The 19248-nt window shown below is 36.3% G+C and overlaps 1 protein-coding gene across 1 annotated transcript in view; it reads right to left on the reverse strand.

Annotated features, from left to right (window-relative positions):
- THSD7A (thrombospondin type 1 domain containing 7A) overlaps nt 1–19248 on the reverse strand; it is a 262212-nt gene that overhangs the window by 106361 nt on the left and 136603 nt on the right. Inside the window, exon 8 of the mRNA XM_085567407.1 lies at nt 6985–7816. Coding sequence (XP_085423533.1) covers nt 6985–7816 — 832 coding nt within the window. The remainder of the gene's footprint in view (nt 1–6984; nt 7817–19248) is intronic.

The raw sequence follows: 19248 nt of genomic DNA on the forward strand, positions 1-19248 counted from the left end.
AACCCCCATGATCTACTCTGAAGACATCAAATGCCATTTGTGAAGTCTAGTTGTCCTTGAGAGGTTCAATTTATGGTTGGTACCAACTTGTTTCTTTAAGGAAGTCAGTGAAAATACAGTGCCTGTACTTTTTGCTAGTAGAAAATGACATAGTCCTCATTCATTTCCCATACAGCTGTACTGTTTAGTATTGGTCATCTTGTACATTGTTCTGAGAAACTGTTAGTACCTCCTGGTATAATGGGCCTTTATAATCACACAATGAGTCCACTTCTATGCATTTACAATTCCAATACTGTCCACTTAAGTGTTTTTCACAAGACTATTTTCCCATGATCCTTTCACAAGTTTAACTAATTCTGCCAAACAATTTTGAAATAACAAGATCACTCAGGCTTTCTACACTACAGTAGAAGACAGAGAAGACAGAGCTACTGTGTCAAGAAAAAACAAGGTCAAAGCAACAAGGGGTGCTACTCTACCCAAACAAGTGTCAACAGCAGCTGCTGTGGGGCTGTTGCAGATGCCATGAGTGTCTGAGGAGACAAGACAGCAAAAATGTTCAGTGAGAATGCTATCTTTCACAGTCCAGTGATACAGTGACATGCGTGCATATCTCATGCTACAGACAATTTTGAAATTGGCAGAGCAGATTATTTGGCAAGAATCTACAGAGATGACTTATTAAAGCTTTAGAGAGGAATTTCCCTTTGTCAATGGGAATTTTCATTGCATAGCATTAATCAGAATCTACTTTGACCCAAAATAACAGCTAGATCCCCAGGGTTATCAGCAAAAAAACCTAAAATAACAAAAAAAACCCCAACCAAACAAACAAAGAAACCCAAAAAAACCCAAAAAAACCCCCCCCCCAAAAAAAAAAAAAAACCAAAAAAAACCCAAAATGCAGAGCTTTTTGAATTAAAATTTGCAGTATTAACACTAAGATATAAAGAAATATATTACTGAAAGTTATATAACTACTATTAGTTGTGTTTCAGGCATTAGTTTAGATTTGGTGCCTGTATTGATGCTTAGAGTTAGCAGTATCACTGGCTCCATTGCATTGTCCAGCATTTGCAAAAAATGTGGTCAGTATTAGGAGGTGAGCCACACATTTTATTTCCAGTGGGACTGCTGAAAGTTAGGCACTGAAACAGCCAACCCTGATGTTCTGGGGAGTCGTGTGTGTGAGTCCTGAGCATTTCCACCTTGAGGGACAATATGTCCCAGGAGGATGCTCAATTCATGTGCTCCCATACCATAACTTTATTTAGCTGTTTGAGAAAACAAGCGCATACTCCAAGTCCCAGACTATGCTTAGAATTATAATAAAAAACCCAAACAAAAACCAAAATACAAAATAAATCTAAAAAAGTAATACATTCTAGTTTGTTCCCTATAGGAAATAAAAAAAAATTAAAATATTCCTTAATTAACATTTATTTTGTCACACTGAGGTCAATTAACATTAACTGACAATGAAGCAGAAAAGCTGCATAAAATTACAGTGTAGGAGAATCTTCATTAAAGATCTCAGTGCGTAATTCAATTTACCACTGTGCAACATAATCTCTAGGTTGAAGCTGAAAATTCAACACTACATTCATTCAAGAAAATAATTTATTCATTTATAGGATTTATTGCTACAAGAGAGTATCAGAACATGGAGTATAACCCTCATTACATTATAGCCTATTATATTTTGCTAAGGAACACAATTACATGTATTTTAATAAAAACTATATACGAGAAAGGCACCCAATCTTGATGATTTGCACAGAAATGTGTGAATGTCATACATCTCATCTGGTCCTCAATGACAAACAAAAGGTTGCTTATGCTCCATCTCCACAACCCATCCTCTCTGCATTGCTATTTTCCGCACCTTTCTGCAGCTTTCTCCTTGAAGTTACTGCACCTTAACCACTGCCACCTTCACATCCCCCTTTCTGCCTGTTGCCTCCTGGAGAGGCTCAGAGAAGCTCAGAGAATCTCTTAAGATTTTTTTTCTAAGCAAGGGATACATTACAGGGCCCAACAAACTGCACTGCTGTATTGTGTGTCTGAATCTTTTCTCTGTTTGCTGACAGCATATTCCTTGTCTGCTTTCCAAATCAGTGCCATAAATAAAGCAACAGGCTTCTGATGGTTTGGCTTGGTTTTTATTTTCCTCCTTCACACAGTTTATAGTTTATATGAGTGTAAGCCCATAAAGTAAATGCAGACATTTATTTTATGATTTAGAATGGGAGCATTGGCTTAAGAGGTTTCAGGACCTGGAAAGGAAAATAAAGCTAAAATGCCATTCTAGAAGAAGAGATTCTCTCTCCTTGCTTTTCCTGACACTATCTTGAGTATTATTCACTCATCAGTTGAAATCCTCAATTGGCCATTCCCAAATTCCTTAATTTCTGGCTATTCAGCTTAACACCTGTGGCCAGTAGTGAGTATCATGACTCTGCTTAAGCAGATACACATCTTTGTGAAGTAAAATAAAAAATTGAGCATTACACATGCCCAACATCAACAAGACCATTCAATAATTTTAGTCCTACTGTCCTCTCTATGTCTCAACTATAGTATTGGAATAAATAGAAGCTCAAACTCTCCAAAACTTGAAATTTAGTAAAACACTACAATAAAATAATTATGAAAACTTCCAAAAGAGTTAAATTTGTTACAAGATGTGGATATATTTTTCTAGATATTTAATGAATGCATAGAATCAGTGAAGAAGATGAAAATAATTGAAAAATAAGTACTTTCTCAGAGGAACAAAGGTGAAACAAATCAAAGATGATCAAATGCATTAAGGCTAACACAATCTGCTAAATAAATGGTTGGCGTGTCTTAAATTTTGGATTCTTTTCGGCTCTTCATTTTCTTCCACGATTGTAATTGCATATTCTAACAAATAAATAAAAGCTCAGGATATTTATAAAATTCTACTGGTGTTTTTTTTTAAATTCTCACTTCAGGTCATTTAGATCACCAATAAGGTTCATCTCCACATACAGGTCTCTTCCACAGTGGTGCTACCAAGAGAGTATTAACCATTTATGGGGACTGCAACAAGAGCTGGTGGGGATGCTTTCCTACGTGATCTCCTCCATACTTCCCCTCACTCAGAGATGTTTTGGTATGAGAATAAGCAAGAAAACAAGCTGTATCCAAATGATACAAGAAGAAAAAGAAAGGAAATAGTACAGAAATTCCTGGATTTTTTTTTTTTTTTCAAGAGGCAGTTACATCCTTGAAGAACTGCATTAACTACAGTCCCCTTTCCAGCCATTTGAGTTAAGTGACTCTTAGCAGTGACAGCCTGTCCCCACACTTATGGATCAGATGCTTCAGGAGAACACGATGTGCTTTGTCACTGGATTTCAAAATCTTTGCTGAAGCCCAGAAACATACAGGTCACGATATTCTAGTTCTGCCCCATATTCTTATAGTTATAAATGTCTCTGCTCAAGTCCTTCCAAATTTCCAAATCTACTGGGGTCCCTAGAAAGCATTTAAGTAAAAAAGTTGTATGAACTTTAAAAAAACAAACAAACAAAAAAAAAAAAAAAAAAAAAAAAAACCCAAAATTTATTCAACTTCTACAAACCAGCCAAACATTTTTGTTACATTTTCCACTAAAGTCTTCTCACAAAGAAAGTCTATATTACAACAGAAAATTTTAGGCTTAACATGATGCATAATAATCACAAGTTGTAATAGGACAAACAGGTTTGCAACTCAAAATTAGCTTCTTCATACATTTGATGTTTCTCTACATTGCCAGTTTGTTGTCTAACAGCTCTCTTTGGTAAACCCCAGTTTAATCAAAGAGGAACATTTCAGACAATCAAGTATTGTCCTCTACACTAACAGCAGCACTGTCTAGATTTTGTTAGCTATCCAGAGAAAAGTTATTTTCTAAGCCACTTTTAATTACTGAATTTGTTTTTTCCTTTAACATTCCTACTTTTCAAATGTTTTCAGTGTACCAGAAATTCAGACTAAGGGGAACATAGCTGTGTAACACATACATTGTTGCAGAATGAGCAATATGAAATCCAATATTTCATCCTTCACGGGAGAATAGCTATTGTTCACTCAGCAATAAAGTATATAAATTAAACTTTGATTTTCTTGTTTCACTTCTCTTTACCATGCCTGGCGTGCTGATATGTCAAGAGAATTTTGCCTTTTTGAAGTTTTGCTGACAGTGTTACAGAACCATTTTCTCTGTAGCACCCTTCTGAAAGTTGTTCTTTTTAAAAACCCTTTTTATAAAATATCAATTTTGCTATCTCTGCAAAAAATATTACTCGCCTGAGGGTTTTTATTCTTCTTTCAGTCATGCTGCCAGGGGGCTGATTGTTTCTGATTGCTAAAGTCAAAACTCACTGAAAATGGACTATTTAAGCTGCAGAGCATTTCACATGAGAACAGCAGGTTTTCCAGTCACCTTTCTTGTCTATATTATTTAGTAACACAGTTACAGTGATGTAAATTATAAAATCATTTGAGCTGGCTGCATTGACACCCCAGGCAGAAAAATAATTCTATTGTTTCAGATTCTGCAATGGCAGTCACAGAATAAAGCATTTGATTGCTTAGTGAAGGGTGCAGCATAAATGATGTAAATGGATATACAGCTGATATACACTGGTCTCTAAAAGCTATGTTACCAGCCAGCACCAGAATTTCTCACATGAGTAATTTCACCAAATCTTCTTGTTTATTCTATGTAACTGGAAAAAAAGTCTATATTAAAATTGATGTGAAGAGTACTACAAATCCTTTGTGCAATTAAAACATAAAATTTTTCCATTAGACATAAAAATGCTCACTGCATCATTTGTTTAATTTTCACCTCTTTGAAGAATTGATCCTACATTGTATTATCTATTGTTTCACTGCCTGAGGCAAGAGAGTTTCATTCACTTCCTATACCAGCCTGAAATTGCACAAGACACTGTGGTATCAGAACTTAAGACAGTGCTGGTGATCTAAGTGAATTCAAGAGTGAGTGTAAAGATGATGAGTAAAGTATGCCACTGACTTCCAACTATACTTTTACTTTCCTTTACGATTTATCAGAGCTTTGGCATGACTGGGTCATTCCTTCCTTTTTTTTTACTCAATAATTTTCTTAACCATTCAAAAACTTAGGGACTTTCAAAAAGAGTGCCTGGCTGCTGTCTGATAGCAACTGATGTACAATAAATTATTCCTTGTATTTAAAGGGTAATTATGTTCCTGGGCTAAGCACAGTGTGGGCTGCATGATGTGAGGCTGGAAAAGGAAGGAGTAAAGACAGTTTTTTGCTTTACCAATGAGATTGTGCTGCAGCCAACACCTGGGACTGCCTGAGCTGCTGATTTTAAGATTTCTTGTGAAGACCTTCACTGAAGTGTGGCAAAATCTTAAAGAACTAGAGAAAACCAGACCTAGAAGAGACTGCAAAAAAACTATGCAGTCAGTCCCTCTTCCCTAATCAAGAGCTACTTCAGGAGTATCATCACTGACACATGCATTTTTCTAGCCTTTGCTTACAAACCTTTGAAGATGGAGGTGCCACACATGGTCCAAGCAATTTTCTCCAGTCTCATTATTCCCAGTATTGAGAAGCCTAGCCTCATTCAGGACTGCTGTGATCTGCCCATTACTGCTTTTCCAGTATATCCATAATATAGAGAGTAGATTGCTCCACTCTTTCTTGTGATGGCTTGTTACATACTCATAGGATTTCATTCACATCTTCACCCATACGTCCCTCCTTCAACTAAACAACCCAAGTCTTTCAGTTCTTCCCTTAAAGCAGGGAACTTTTTCATTTTCCTCTTTCCCTGCTGGATCATGTCTTGAAAGGAATTGTATTAAAATAAAAGTTTCTACATTAGAAAAAAAAGGTATTATTTGGTTTCTAAATGAAAAGGTGGAAGCAATTGCATGTTCTGTGATAGAATCTTTAAATGGCACAACAAAAACTCAGAAGTAAAACACCTTGAAAGAAGTTCCTAAACACTAACATAGCAGCAATGACTGTCAGTCTCATTCACCAAGATATCCTAGTCATTTCACAGTTGAAGTAAAATTGATTAATCAGGCATTGAACTAGAGGGCAGGAAATAGAATCGCACCAAAGAAAGGAAGACTAGACTGAAAGAAGATATTTGAGTTGAATAAAAACATTCTGGGGGGATTGGAAAGAAATACATGAGCTAGCAAGACAATTCCAGATAAAACAAATCAAAGATAATACAATTTTAGAAATGCATCCAGAAGCCTGTGGAAAGAATTATAAAAACATCAGTGCTTGACAGAACTCTTGAAAAGTAAAATAATAAATCAAAATATAAAAATAAATATCAGAAAAAACCCAGGGCAGACAGCATAAATGTACAGATGAGAAAGAAATAGAGGAAGTACATGAAACAAACAAAGAGGTTTTAGTCTTTTTCAGAAATTTTGCCACAGGAATCAAGAGGGACAAACAATATTTCATGCTCATCTATTTTTAAAAAATACACTGGAATGAGTAGCTGCTGCTTTCTCATGCATCCTTCTCTCGTTTTATACTTTTAATGTAAGTCTGACTCAGTCCAGTTTGTTGTTAGTCTTTGTGCCCATCATCTACATCACCTATTTCAAAAATGCTTGTTAGAGAGCAGATGCCTGCCTGAACCCACAGAAACAGAGCAGACATTTGACATGTATCTTCAAGCATTTGGGGGGAATCTATTTAAGGAAACAGAGGCTAGGGACTAGCACAGCTTAATAGTGCACATGTACGTGACGCTTAGTATGATCACTAACACAGTTTGAATGTTTCACATCACAGCAAACACTTGAGCTTGATGATGGATGTAGAAATGGAAATAGCATGAGCTCCATTTTGAGATTTGGGTTTATGTAAAAGAATCCACTTATGTATGTTTTACTTTAAACAGATAAAAATTAAAGTATTCAAACATAAATAGTGATTACCTCAAAGCAGCAGTTTTCCCATTTCTGTGAGTACACGTGACCTGCCTTGTTTGGTACCCAATTTGTATGTCCCAGTATTTGTTCTCCTGTCTATTCTGTCTGTTACGATTCCTCTTCTTCTTAATTAACTCGCGAGCCTCAGGATCTCGAACCACCTTTTCTCTGTCCTTGTCCTTGTCCTTGTTCTTCCCTCGTTTCCTCGCTTGCCTTATTTGTCTTGAATGGGGCACCGAGCATGCACTCCATGGTCCCACATTTAGGCTGTACAGGCTTTCTTCAGCCGTGCACGGGCTGGACTGGCACATCTGGAATTCGGTGAGGTTGGGGCAAGCTGAGCCGCCGAACTGCGGCGGAGCCACCACGTGCCGAGTCCGATGCTGGAGCCCATTGCCGCAGGTCTTGGAGCACTCGGACCAGGGCGAGAACTCGGCCACGATGCAGTCCTGCCGGCACGGGATGAGGCACGCCTGCTCCTGCCGGGGCTTCGGCTCAAAGTACTCGCAGATGACATCTTCAGCAGGAACCCCATTGGACTTCTGTATACAGGTGATGTCCCTTGTCTGGATCCCTTCCTCCCCTCTGAGGCACTCCAGGGGCTTCTCGTGGCTGCGGGAGAGGACGGGCCGGCACTGGTTCCAGCTGCCGATCTGCCAGTCGTACAGCTCCTTGTGCCAGTCACAGACACGGAAACAGCTCTGCTGGTTGTCCGGCCGCTCGGGCTGCTTGCAGTTCGTGGGCAGCGTGGTCCAGCCCTCCACGTGGGCACACCACACGGCTCGCGTCTGGATGCCTCCTGGACCGCATTCATCTCCCATGCATCTTCCCCATGGACCTGGAAAACAAGAGAAGATGCTAACATTGCTCACTTAAGTTATTTCTCTTCCATATTGCAAAAGCAAGCTCTCAGTATTTCCTCTATGTCTAAGAATTTCATCTTGGAGAAACTCAAACTTTGGGAATACAAGCATGGGATTACTCTTCATCTACTGTTTTTATGATTAGAGATACATTTCATTTTTTATCCTAGACAACCAGAATATTTAATATTGAATAATTCCTGAACATACACATAAATTAATCACATTAGAGAACTATGAACTAAGCAATCGCATTTTCACAACTTAGTTTTGCTGCCAAGATAGGAGCCAAAGCTCTTCCCTTGAAGGCATGAATTGGATCTCCCTCATCCATCTGAATAGCTTTTCCTGGGCTATTGAATTTTTTTCATTGCATTTCTACTGCACTAAACTTTATACCTTGATGCTAATTAATATTGTGTTCTCTTCCTTCCATATTGTGTACAAAAATGAGAACAACTACACAATACACAATTTTGGGAAACAGTGGTGATTTGAAGTAGGCCACTTCTAGTCTTTCCTTTATTATAACTAAAATATAAATTAAAATCCAGCTAAAAAATGTTCATCCCACACAATCTGTGATATTATTATAGAATAGAATAAGCTCTTGAAGACAGACACATATCAGCTGGTAACTCTCCAAATAACAGCAGCTATTGAATCACAGATTCATAGAATACTGGGTTGGAAGGTACCTCAAGGATCATCTGGTCCAAACTTTCTGGCAAAAGAACAGTCTAGACAAGATGGCTCATCATGTTGTCCAACTGGATCTTAACAGTGTCCAATGTTGAGGAATCTATCACTTCCCTGGGGAGATTATTCCAACTCCTGATGTTCTCATTCTAAAAGTTTCCTCTTGTGTCCTCTTGTGTCCTCTTGTGTCCAATTTACACCGAGGAGTAACTTGTTCCTAACATTTTCTTAAATCTGCAAGGTCTATGGTAAATATTTGACATGCAACATGTTGATATAATAAATGTCAACAAAAATAAATAAAAGGCTATGTCCTTGACGGAGGATGTAGTTGCTTTATCCGTTATTAAAAACTGAAATATTCACCCAGTTCAACATTAAATCCACAAGCCAGAGGTTAAAATCTCCTATATTTTTCAGGTTTTTTAAGATCTACTCTCAAACACGCTGTGAATTGACTTACCACATAAAAGCAAAAGAATAAGCAATTCAGAAAAATACCCTGCAACTATTTACCAAAGAAAACATGTCTATCTGCAGACACAGAAGACAATTCCTCTGACTGAGGAGTTCTCTGTCCTATGAAGAAATTGGGGCCAAGCCACACAATCCTCATTCACCTGAATGACCCCAGTACAAGACTATTACTGTGAGTAAAGCTGTTGAAGAAGCCAGACTGAGTCTTTACTATTTTCAAAGCAGGTTAACAGTATAATTTTGGTACTGCACAGGAATAAGTGAAATGAACGATGGCAGATAAAATTATTTACATCTTCTCATTGAATGACTGGAAGGAATATGTAGCCACATCTTATTACTGATTCCCATGAGCTTTAAAACTCTCATTGGCTTCTCACAATTTTAATCTGTTCATCCAACATTACCTTCAGTACCAGTCTGGGAACAGGCTGATGATACACTTAGCTTCTGTTCCTCTTTTTTAAGTGAAAACTGGCTGAAGAGTTCATTTGTGATTCTAAAACCCTGGAAATGAAAACTAGCTGGCTGAAAATAGCTGGCAGACTCATCCCATGAAAACTCCCATATTTTTTTGCAAATTAAGTTTGAATTATAGTTGCCAAGATCTATCTAGCTATCCAGAAAAATTAATGCATATTAAACATAAACACATTTTAATTTCCATTTCAGCAAGACCGTGCTACTTTATCTCTAACCAGTCTTCCACAATTTATATAATCATTGTTGTATTTCATTTGGGTGCATTTACACTGAATTGAGAGATACCATTTCCTCAAAACATCACTTTGAACACCTGCCATTTTTTAAAAAATAAAGACTGCAGGAAATCTTCAATTACAGCAGAGATACAAAAAACAGTCATGATTGAAAGAAATTGTTCATGTTGCAAACTACAAATTTCTACCTTACCATGGCATTACACCTGGTGTATGGTTTGTGTGTTCAATGAAGAAATCTCTCTTTCTAAATATCAGGTTGTTACTGTACCCCAGATGAAAACTTTGCCCACTTGGGACTATCACATCTCCATTCATCAATAGTCAAAAAATCACATTGTACCTAAAAAACATGCTTGTCATCAAAACATCTTCAATACAATTCTAAGGCAGGTATACACTATTGAAAATTCTAAGAATCTCAGCCTTGATGAAATAAATACTGCCTTTGGAAATGTAAGCATAAACAAAAATTCTGTAAAGTGACTGTGCTAACTGGACAAAAAATATGTTTTCACTAGATTATAAATATGTTGTTTTTAGAACTGAATACAAAACAATTATGAAATACACAGATAGATTCATGTAGTAAATTGCATTATTTTGCTTGTCCTATGAAATAGTAAAACATTTTATTAAATCATTACAGGTGAGTACCAACAAACCACATTTATGTGACCCTTTCAGCAGACTCAGTAGTGTCTGTAATTCTGTGTGCATGTCGACACAGAGCTCTCAGTGATTAATCTGACCCTCTCTCTTATCTATGTTAGGCTGATTTTTAAGTTTAAAGACAAAATAACCTGATTAGAGAAGAAGATTGCAAGTACACTAAAAGCTTAAACTTTCACTCCACTGGACACTTTGTATGACTATGACAGGGTCTAGAAGGGAACCACAGCTTTGAGGCAAGGATCTGTTTAGGCTTTGTCCTCAGTGAGCTTCCTCAAAAAACTAAAGTGCTTCCACACTTGACCAAACCAAATTTCATTTGCACAGAAAGTTAAAATTTGGGGCAGGAGATAGGTGATAAAGAAAATGCAGAAAACAAAACCAAACAACAAACACATAATTCTTCCCTGCCCTCTATGTCTTCCCTGATTTCAAATGGCAGGAAACTGTCCTGTGCTGTTTGGTCTCCAGAAATGCCTCTGGCCCTGCAGTCCTGGCCACACACTCCCTGCCATGCCCTCCTCTCATTCAAATGGTTTCTCTTTCCTATGCTCAGGATCACAGGATATTCTTAGTTGGAAGGGTCACCAAATCCAGCCCTTCTGTGAATAGTCTATCTGGGGATCAAGCCCACAACCCTGGTGGTCACAACTATGCTCTAATCAACTCCTTGTTCGTGTTTGTTTTAACCTGGAAAGCTTTAATCACAAATTTAAAAACCTTTTTTGATGTCTATGTGATAGAATCAGGGTGAATATGTGGTTTTTAATGCATGCTCTAATATGTAGAGGAACAAAAAAAAACCTCACAATTGATACCATTCTTCACAACTAGCTACATTTCCATTTGGGATTATGGAATATATAGAAAAATAAAAACATAAAGAAAAAAGACCTCAACCCTAACACTTCCACACTCAGCATTCATCAAGAACAAGAGCATAAAGCTAATTTCCAATTAATAAATTTCAAAACACCTATGAATATCCAAGTAATTTCAACAGCTTAATTAATCTTATTTAGTGTAAAGGAGAATTGATATATATCTTTCTTTAGTTTTTAAAGAATAAAAAGTTATCATTTCATGTATTTCCAGCTGTATTAATAGAAACTTGCTTTGACCAAAATTATACCAAGAAATACCAATTCATTTTTTCTTTTGTAAACAATTTCTGCCATCCACATTAGCTGTATTAACAAAAACTTGCTTTGACCAAAATTATACCAAGAAATACCAATTCGTTTTTTCTCTTGTAAACAATTTCTGCCATCCACATTAACCAATATTCCTGTTATTTATCTGTTGTGCACTTTGAAATCTTTGGTTAAGTTACCCTTTAAGTTACATTTTCCTGTACTCACAAGTCACTGTAGTGAACCTCAAGCACGTGCTGAGGAATGTTGCTGCTATGCATTTGTATGTGGGCATTAGGAAAAGAGGAGAAGTTTCTCTCCAATTTGTCTTATAACTACCCATCTCTCTCCTAGTTATCAAGAGCCTACAATAATTTACTTCTAATTTAAGTGGCCCCAAAAACATTGCAAGCTTCAAGGCAAGGCATGGTTGTCTTTTGAAATTAATCACAAGAAAACAGGAAAATAAATGTCTCTGACCTGAGTAAAAGGGCTTTGTGACTTTTCCAAAAAATCAAAGAAATGAATCCTAAAGTACTGCTAATCCATTTTAAAGTTTACTTCTCAGAAGTATGAGAAGATCGCACAGAGGTATCTGCACTATGCTTTTTATATTGTATCATTATGGAGAGTACATTTACAACTGTGCTTGTAATTTTGGGATAAAATTAATTTCACAGTAACTGAAGTAGTATACATATGCAACTCAGAATGAAAGAGTTCAGCAGAACACAGTGCAGAGTCTCGCCCACCATTACATAAAGGCTGCAGGAGGTGGAGGTGGCTGCCCTTTCACAAATCTTCAGCTGATGTTAAGCACTAGTTACAACAAGAATGCCTTTAGGAAACCTGTCAAGCCTAATCAAGGCTTCATATAATATTTTAATTTGGCCTTTATGAATATTCTTTAGGTTCTCTCTTTCCCAGTGAAGCAGTCTTCACACAGACATTCTGCTGTCCCTGCTGTGTGCTGATCCAGACCCGCCTTGCCAATGGGATGGATGCATGTGCACTCCACACTGGGGAAAAAGGGCTGCTGCTGTGAATGCAAAATAGCCTTTCTTTGGATTTGTTCTAAACATACTTAGATGAATGAATTATACTTTGCCTGTAGTGTTTCCTGAAAACACTATTGCTTATCCACTGTTTATTTAATCAGTGTTTTACAAACGGCAGTTACAGAAATAAATAGGAAGCTTGCCTCTTTTTATTCTGGGAGTTGTCACTGAAGTCTTAGTGAGTTTAAAATGTCATTTCTAATTCTTTGTCTTGTAAAGAGATTACTGTGAAATACAATATTAAGATTCCCTCTAAGCTTCTGAAGGATTAAGATTTATTTTTTTAGAGAGCAGGAACATAAGTAAATTAACCATTCCTGCAAGTTTTTTCTGAAATTTCAGGGACTGATCACAATGGAGTCAAAAACTGAAAACTAAACCACCACTAAAGCACTGACAGTTTTGCAGCTGAGAACAAAGTAAGCTATAATTGTATTTAATATAGTAAATTTTAATACTGTTTCAGGTATTAAAATTATCTCTGTTTTAAAAAGTACTTTGAACTTTGATCCAGGACAAATAAGGCTATGTGAAAATCCCTTGAGCTCTTCTCCTCATACAAATAAAAAGACAAAATAATCCCCCAACTATCCTCAAACATGAAACGCCAAACACATCTTAAAGCATTGAGCAGGACATTACTCACATTTTTAACAAATGAGAGTTGCACTTTTCAACTGAATTTTGCTGTACTTTCCATGAGAGTTGGTTCTGACCCATTTTGTGTTACTGGTTTGGTGCCTATAAGTAGCATTAACAGTTTAATGCCAGGAAGAGAGACTCAGACTGCACGAGACAATGAGCAGCTTAGTTTTCAGTAATTTGAGAGGATTGTATTTAATGGGACTATTGGGAGACTGATTAGCAAAAATCTACTTTTTCTGAGTTCAGAAACAAGCTAGCCTTACCTAATATTTGAGACCCCAAATTTTTTTGTACCATGAAATGGTTGTGAAGAGGGCAAAAAAGGTTAACTGAGTGATACAGGGCTGAGTCAAAAGGACACAAGTATTACAAGATAGAGTTCAATCCTAAGCAGTAAATCTCAAGAGAGGTCAAAAAGACACAGATCAAGAAGTATTTGAAGGACTCAGAAAATGACACTGAATGCAAAGTGCAGCTCCTGATAGTGGAGCTGGTCAAAGAGCTGGATGAACAGCAGGTCATAAGAATACAGCAGCCTCAGAGCTTTGCCAAAATCACTTGCAGATCTGCTTGGCTGAATTAAAATATAATGAGCACATCTGTAACGTGGTACAGTATACCTGTATTATCTATATTTGCTTTACACAAAGGAAAAACAACCACTGCTGCAACAAAATATTTATATCACAGGCAGTAGCTAATTGTGGAAGTCTAAACAGGGAACAATCTCAATAATTCATACACATTGTCTATCACAGTGACAAAAAGTAATACAGCAAAATGCTGTAATTCTAGATAAATTACTAGTAATTTTTTTTTTTTTTTTTTTTTTTTTTTTTTTTTTAATAGAGAGTCTGTCATGCTGCCAACACCACATGCTGGCCACATTTGGACAGACAGATTCTGTAATTTATACTACTGGGAGTGCCAGCACAGTAGAAGAGCACTGATAGACAAAACCTTATTTTTGCATCTTTCCCAGCCATGGCAGAACTCCCTGGGTGCTGTATGACTTACTGCCTGCTCTGTTTGCCAGCAAATTTTCCCCTCCAGGAGTGCTATGGATCACCTTGACTGCTGCTTCTATTTAATGCCTTTGTCTTTCTTGGCTCCTCTTTCAGAGGTTGAAAAGAACATGCAAGGCAGTGTCTGTATCAAGGAAAAGGGATTTAGGATATAGAAGAGAGATAAAAACAGAAAGGATTCTTAACATAATAAAACATAACACCTGTAATTCAGAGGAATATAATAAAGTATCAAATATGCCTACAAATTATTTAACCATTAGGTCAAATTTTTTATTTTCTAATAGCATAAGGAAGAGTTCAAGCCTCACTGCAATTCAAATAATTTCACAATCTGAAGAAAAAGTTTTTGAAATTTCTCAAATTAACAATGAAATATAAAATAATATCATTAAAAAGTTATGTAAATTAAACTAATTTATAAATTGCCAATTGTTTCCCCAACTTTCCAGAGTACTTCAAACAGTGGAATAAAGGCAAATCAAAGCATATAAAAATCAGTCTCCTAGTTATCTTTCTAGGTGTGCATATAATTATTAAGGCACTTAATAAAATGTGGGCCTTTTTATTTTTGTTCCTCTATTAATATCCATTGGGAAAATACATTCACATATGTTCCTGATGCTACTCACGGTATGGTAATTAACATTATCCATCTGTTTTTCAAGTTCACTAAAAAATCATGAATGTAGCACACAATACAAACCTAGGAGTAACCATAACTTTTTAAATTCTGACATTGACATCACAAAAGGCAACACTTATCAGTGCTTCCCTATTAGCACAGTCATATTAGAACCTCACAATTACTAGAACCAAATATTTATTTTCCTCCAACAAAGAGGAAATGAAATTTTATACATCAGAAAATGGTGTCTAAGACAAGATTGTATATTTCCTAACAAAAGTGTTGAATGCAACATGCTTTCCCAGTGTTGATGTGGTTTCTTGTGCTGTAATTCATGGCAGTTTTAATACCACATTTCACTTGGTAGAGAGGTTATTTGGCTACTCTGTTTTTTTCTGTGTTTTAATATTGTGACAACTATAATAGATATTGACTCTTTTTTCTATTTGTTACAAACATAGGCTAAAAAGTACCTATTTCTACAGTAAAAAAAAAAAAAAGGAAAACAAACATAAAAAAATTAAATGGCCTCATAATTTTTCTCCTCTTTTTAATATAATGCTAGTTCTTCATCTGCCCTGGACAGCCAGGGCTGAAAACCTAATTCAATACTTTTATTAAAAAACCCTCAACCACCTTCTTATATTTGTCACTGTTTAATATTTATTTTGTTGCTCTGGCTCTACACATTCAATTTTTAAAATAAACTGCATCAGGGTCCACACTTTTCATAACACATTTCTGCCCAAAGTAATTTGACTGTACAGTGGCGTGACATCCTGAAAATTGCTATCTGCATTGAAGCTATCAAGAGCCTTCAGCTTGCAGTAGTAGGGCAACATGTTTTTCTGAAGTATATACTGGCACATACACAAACATGAAAGGTTGACAGCTCACAGTGCAGAACATTTCTGGCTTTGTATTGTTGTTATCACCTGGAAAGAAATCCTTTCCTTTAGGCTTATTATAAACTTAAGCTAATTCCCAAAACATTATTCAGTTTTAAAACAGTTCTTCCTCCAAATTTCTTTAGCACAAATTCCTCTCACTGTTCATTTTCCCTTTACATAGTATAGGAGTAGCAGACAAAATGAATATTAAATAAACACACAAAAGGAATATTTAATTGAAGCAGCATGGTTTAAAGAAAAAATGAGCTTCTATGTTCTACAAAGCAATTACATTGCTTTGAGCTTCTAGTCATGTTGGAATAAATACTTCTGATATTGAATACAGTTTCTTCTAGCCAACAGTCTGTTTACATATAAAGCTGGTTCACAAATGTTTCTCAGTTTCATTAGAGGTGGTGTTAAACCATCCTAATATATTCCTCACATTGCTCTCCTTATGTTGCCTCTCTAGTCATGCTGCTGGCTGAAAAGCCAGATAACGCTCTTCTGACAAAATGATGATTCTCATACATAGCAAACACTCTTGCAGGCTTTGTAAGATGGATGAAAGGTTTTATTAACCTTTGCTTGTATCTCTGCCACACGTCTGTTTTGGTTTTCTTCTGATCATCCACAGCTGAAAGCTGCTCTGCCTCTCCCCTGTGAGGCAGCTACACTGAGTCAGACCAAAGACCTCCCTACCCCAGCAACAAAGAGCTGGAGATTGAAGAAGGTACAGAAATATGGTGAGCAAATATGATGTGTTCCCTGGTACCCTCACAGCTTCCCATCAATTCCATCTCACACACCATAGCAGACACATTGGTGCAAAGTTTCTCATATAAATAAAACTTATACATGGACATCAGATAAAGAAAATCCATGTGTTCACCCACCTTCTAAGATCAGTTTTAAAACTCACTAGAAACTCCTAAATTTACTGTTCTTTTTTCCATGTTACTAGAATGTAATGATAAAAATGTATGGAAATATGAGAAATTTGATGATATAAAGTACATGGAATGAACCTATTTTTTCATATACAGTGAGCAAAGAAAAATGAAACAAAAACCAATCCCATGAACAGCAGGGCCAATTACAAGTAAATCCATGAAATCAGCAGCTACTCCCAATTATTATTCAGACTGTAATAATGAGTAAATATTACCATTTTACAGTGAAAGCCCTATAATAATGTGTAACAAAAAACAGCACCATGAATTATTCTTATCTGTGTCCCTGTAGACTTTTACAGCTCCATCTCTGTCAGAATCTGATTTTAAGAGATAGGTTACTGAGAAAATCAATTCAGAATCCAATGCCTAGTAAAGAGGAGGATTTGATTTATATAGATTAAGATGAAGTTTTCTCCTTGGTTTTGAACAAATATTCACTGTTTTCTTTCTATAAACATTTTATTTTCAATTTATCTACAAATCTTAAAGCAAATTTTAACTGAAACACTGCTGAGATAACACATAACCTGAAAATCTCGCTGTCATTGAGTGTTCTTACTAATGATATGAGGGAATGCAGATTTTTGCACTAATTTAACTAATAGTATCTTGTCTTCCGCTTTTCATCACAGTGAATCCCAACTAGATCTATTGTAAACACACTACTAGTCCTTGCCATGACTTCAGGCATCAGCATGTGTGGCAGCACCAATTTCTTGGTAATCTTAGGAGAGTTTAATTTTGTGCAATGTCATGTAATCTAATGAAAATTAGTCATACTGAAAAGGCAATAGAGGCTTTAAATCAGATTTAATTTCTATCATAAATAATTTTGCAATTCAGTTTGTTAACATGATTTTCTTTAGTGCATGTGGACTGATGCCTTAAAAAAAAAAAAAAAGACAGTATTTCTGTTTCAATTTTCATCAAGACCAAGTGAATGCTTTTATTTTTCTGCCTCTGTTTCATTTTCTGCCCTTTGATTTCTTTCCCTTGCTCATCATAGCCTCCTGCTGTGGTGCTGATGGCCAGAAGCTGCTGCAAACACAGGGTACGTCCGTCAGCACAGGCCATCATGCTTGTGCCAGCCCAGTGGTTTGTAATTCCAGGCTCTGCTCACATTAGCCAAGAGTAAACAAGTCAAAAACCTCCTCCACTGAGAAATTAAGAAATTCACATATACAGCATTTCAGAAACTGGCTACAGCTTTTCACCTAGGCTACTAGAATCATAATTCAGAAATTAAATGTAGTATCTTTGCACACTGACTTGTTTAAAAGATCAGACTTCCTGCAAGGTGTGATGGCAGACAAGGTAGCCAGAAGCTGGTTATAAGAAAACACTACAGTTCAGCTGCATGAAGTCATAAATAGATTTAGTTACTCAGTCCCACTACTACTAGCCTGCAGGATTATCTGTGTACACCATTTCTGTCACCTTGCACTTCAGCTTCTTCAGTGTAAGGCAAGGACAACAAAATGAATTGTAAAAGCCCATTATAGGAATTAACAAAAAACTGTGTGCAATAAGTAAATAGCAGTAAGAATACATGTTCTGTCATTTTGTCTCTGGAAGCACACAGTTTACTCAGTATCTTTCCCTGGAGTTTTGCTCTAAATCCCAGTTGTGCTGAATGGTGCGTTTTAATAAAAAAGCAAGAAGCCCAGATGATAAACTAATACTTTTTTTACTCTTGACAGAAATCTTATTCATAAAGCACAGCCTGTATACTTCTCATGTGTGTCTTCCCTCTGACTCCTTGGCCACAAGAGAGCTAATACAGATTTTCAAAGATAAATAATAAGGTTACTCATATCTCTTGATTCTTTATAGTATTCTTTGCCACTAATGGAATTAAATAAAATAGCAGATCTGAACTTAATGAATATCCCTTAAATATTGCAGTGGACCTGTCAACTTTTTGGCTTTCTTCTAACTCATTGGAGCAAAGAAAGCTTAATGAAATTGCATATACAGAAAATTATGCAAAGGATCAAATGTATATAATTATCTTTATTTACCTTTAAATATTTCATTATTTAAATTGCCTCATTGTTGGACTGAAATAACAATTCAGTCATAACTCTTCTGAAGTGTACTAAGACTTTATGTCTTGCTGAGATACATTCTCCCAAGTCTCTGTTCATTTATTATTCATTATCATCTGCATTTTGCCAAATTCCTTTGAAATCCATTTTCCATTTTAAATGGCAACTTTCCCTTAAAACTGTGCTGAATTCATCATAAAGACATCATACTTAAAACTCCATGAATGCAAGGCAACTAAGTCTTGTGGATATGCTCAAAATACAGGTGCCACTGTATATCAGAGAGGAATAGATCTATATTAGTTTTGAAGAAATCTCATCAGGACCATATGACACCTGTCACTGCAATGTATGCAAAATCAGCAATGTCTTCATCTGACTGCCCTATAATCAATCATTTTTATTCAGACGTAACTGGGACAAATAATTAGCTCAAGAAAGGGACTATTACTTACTC

The sequence above is a fragment of the Lonchura striata genome, chromosome 2 (genome assembly GCF_050655825.1).
Source record: "Lonchura striata isolate lonStrDom1 chromosome 2, ASM5065582v1, whole genome shotgun sequence".
Taxonomy (NCBI): Eukaryota; Metazoa; Chordata; class Aves; order Passeriformes; family Estrildidae; genus Lonchura; species Lonchura striata.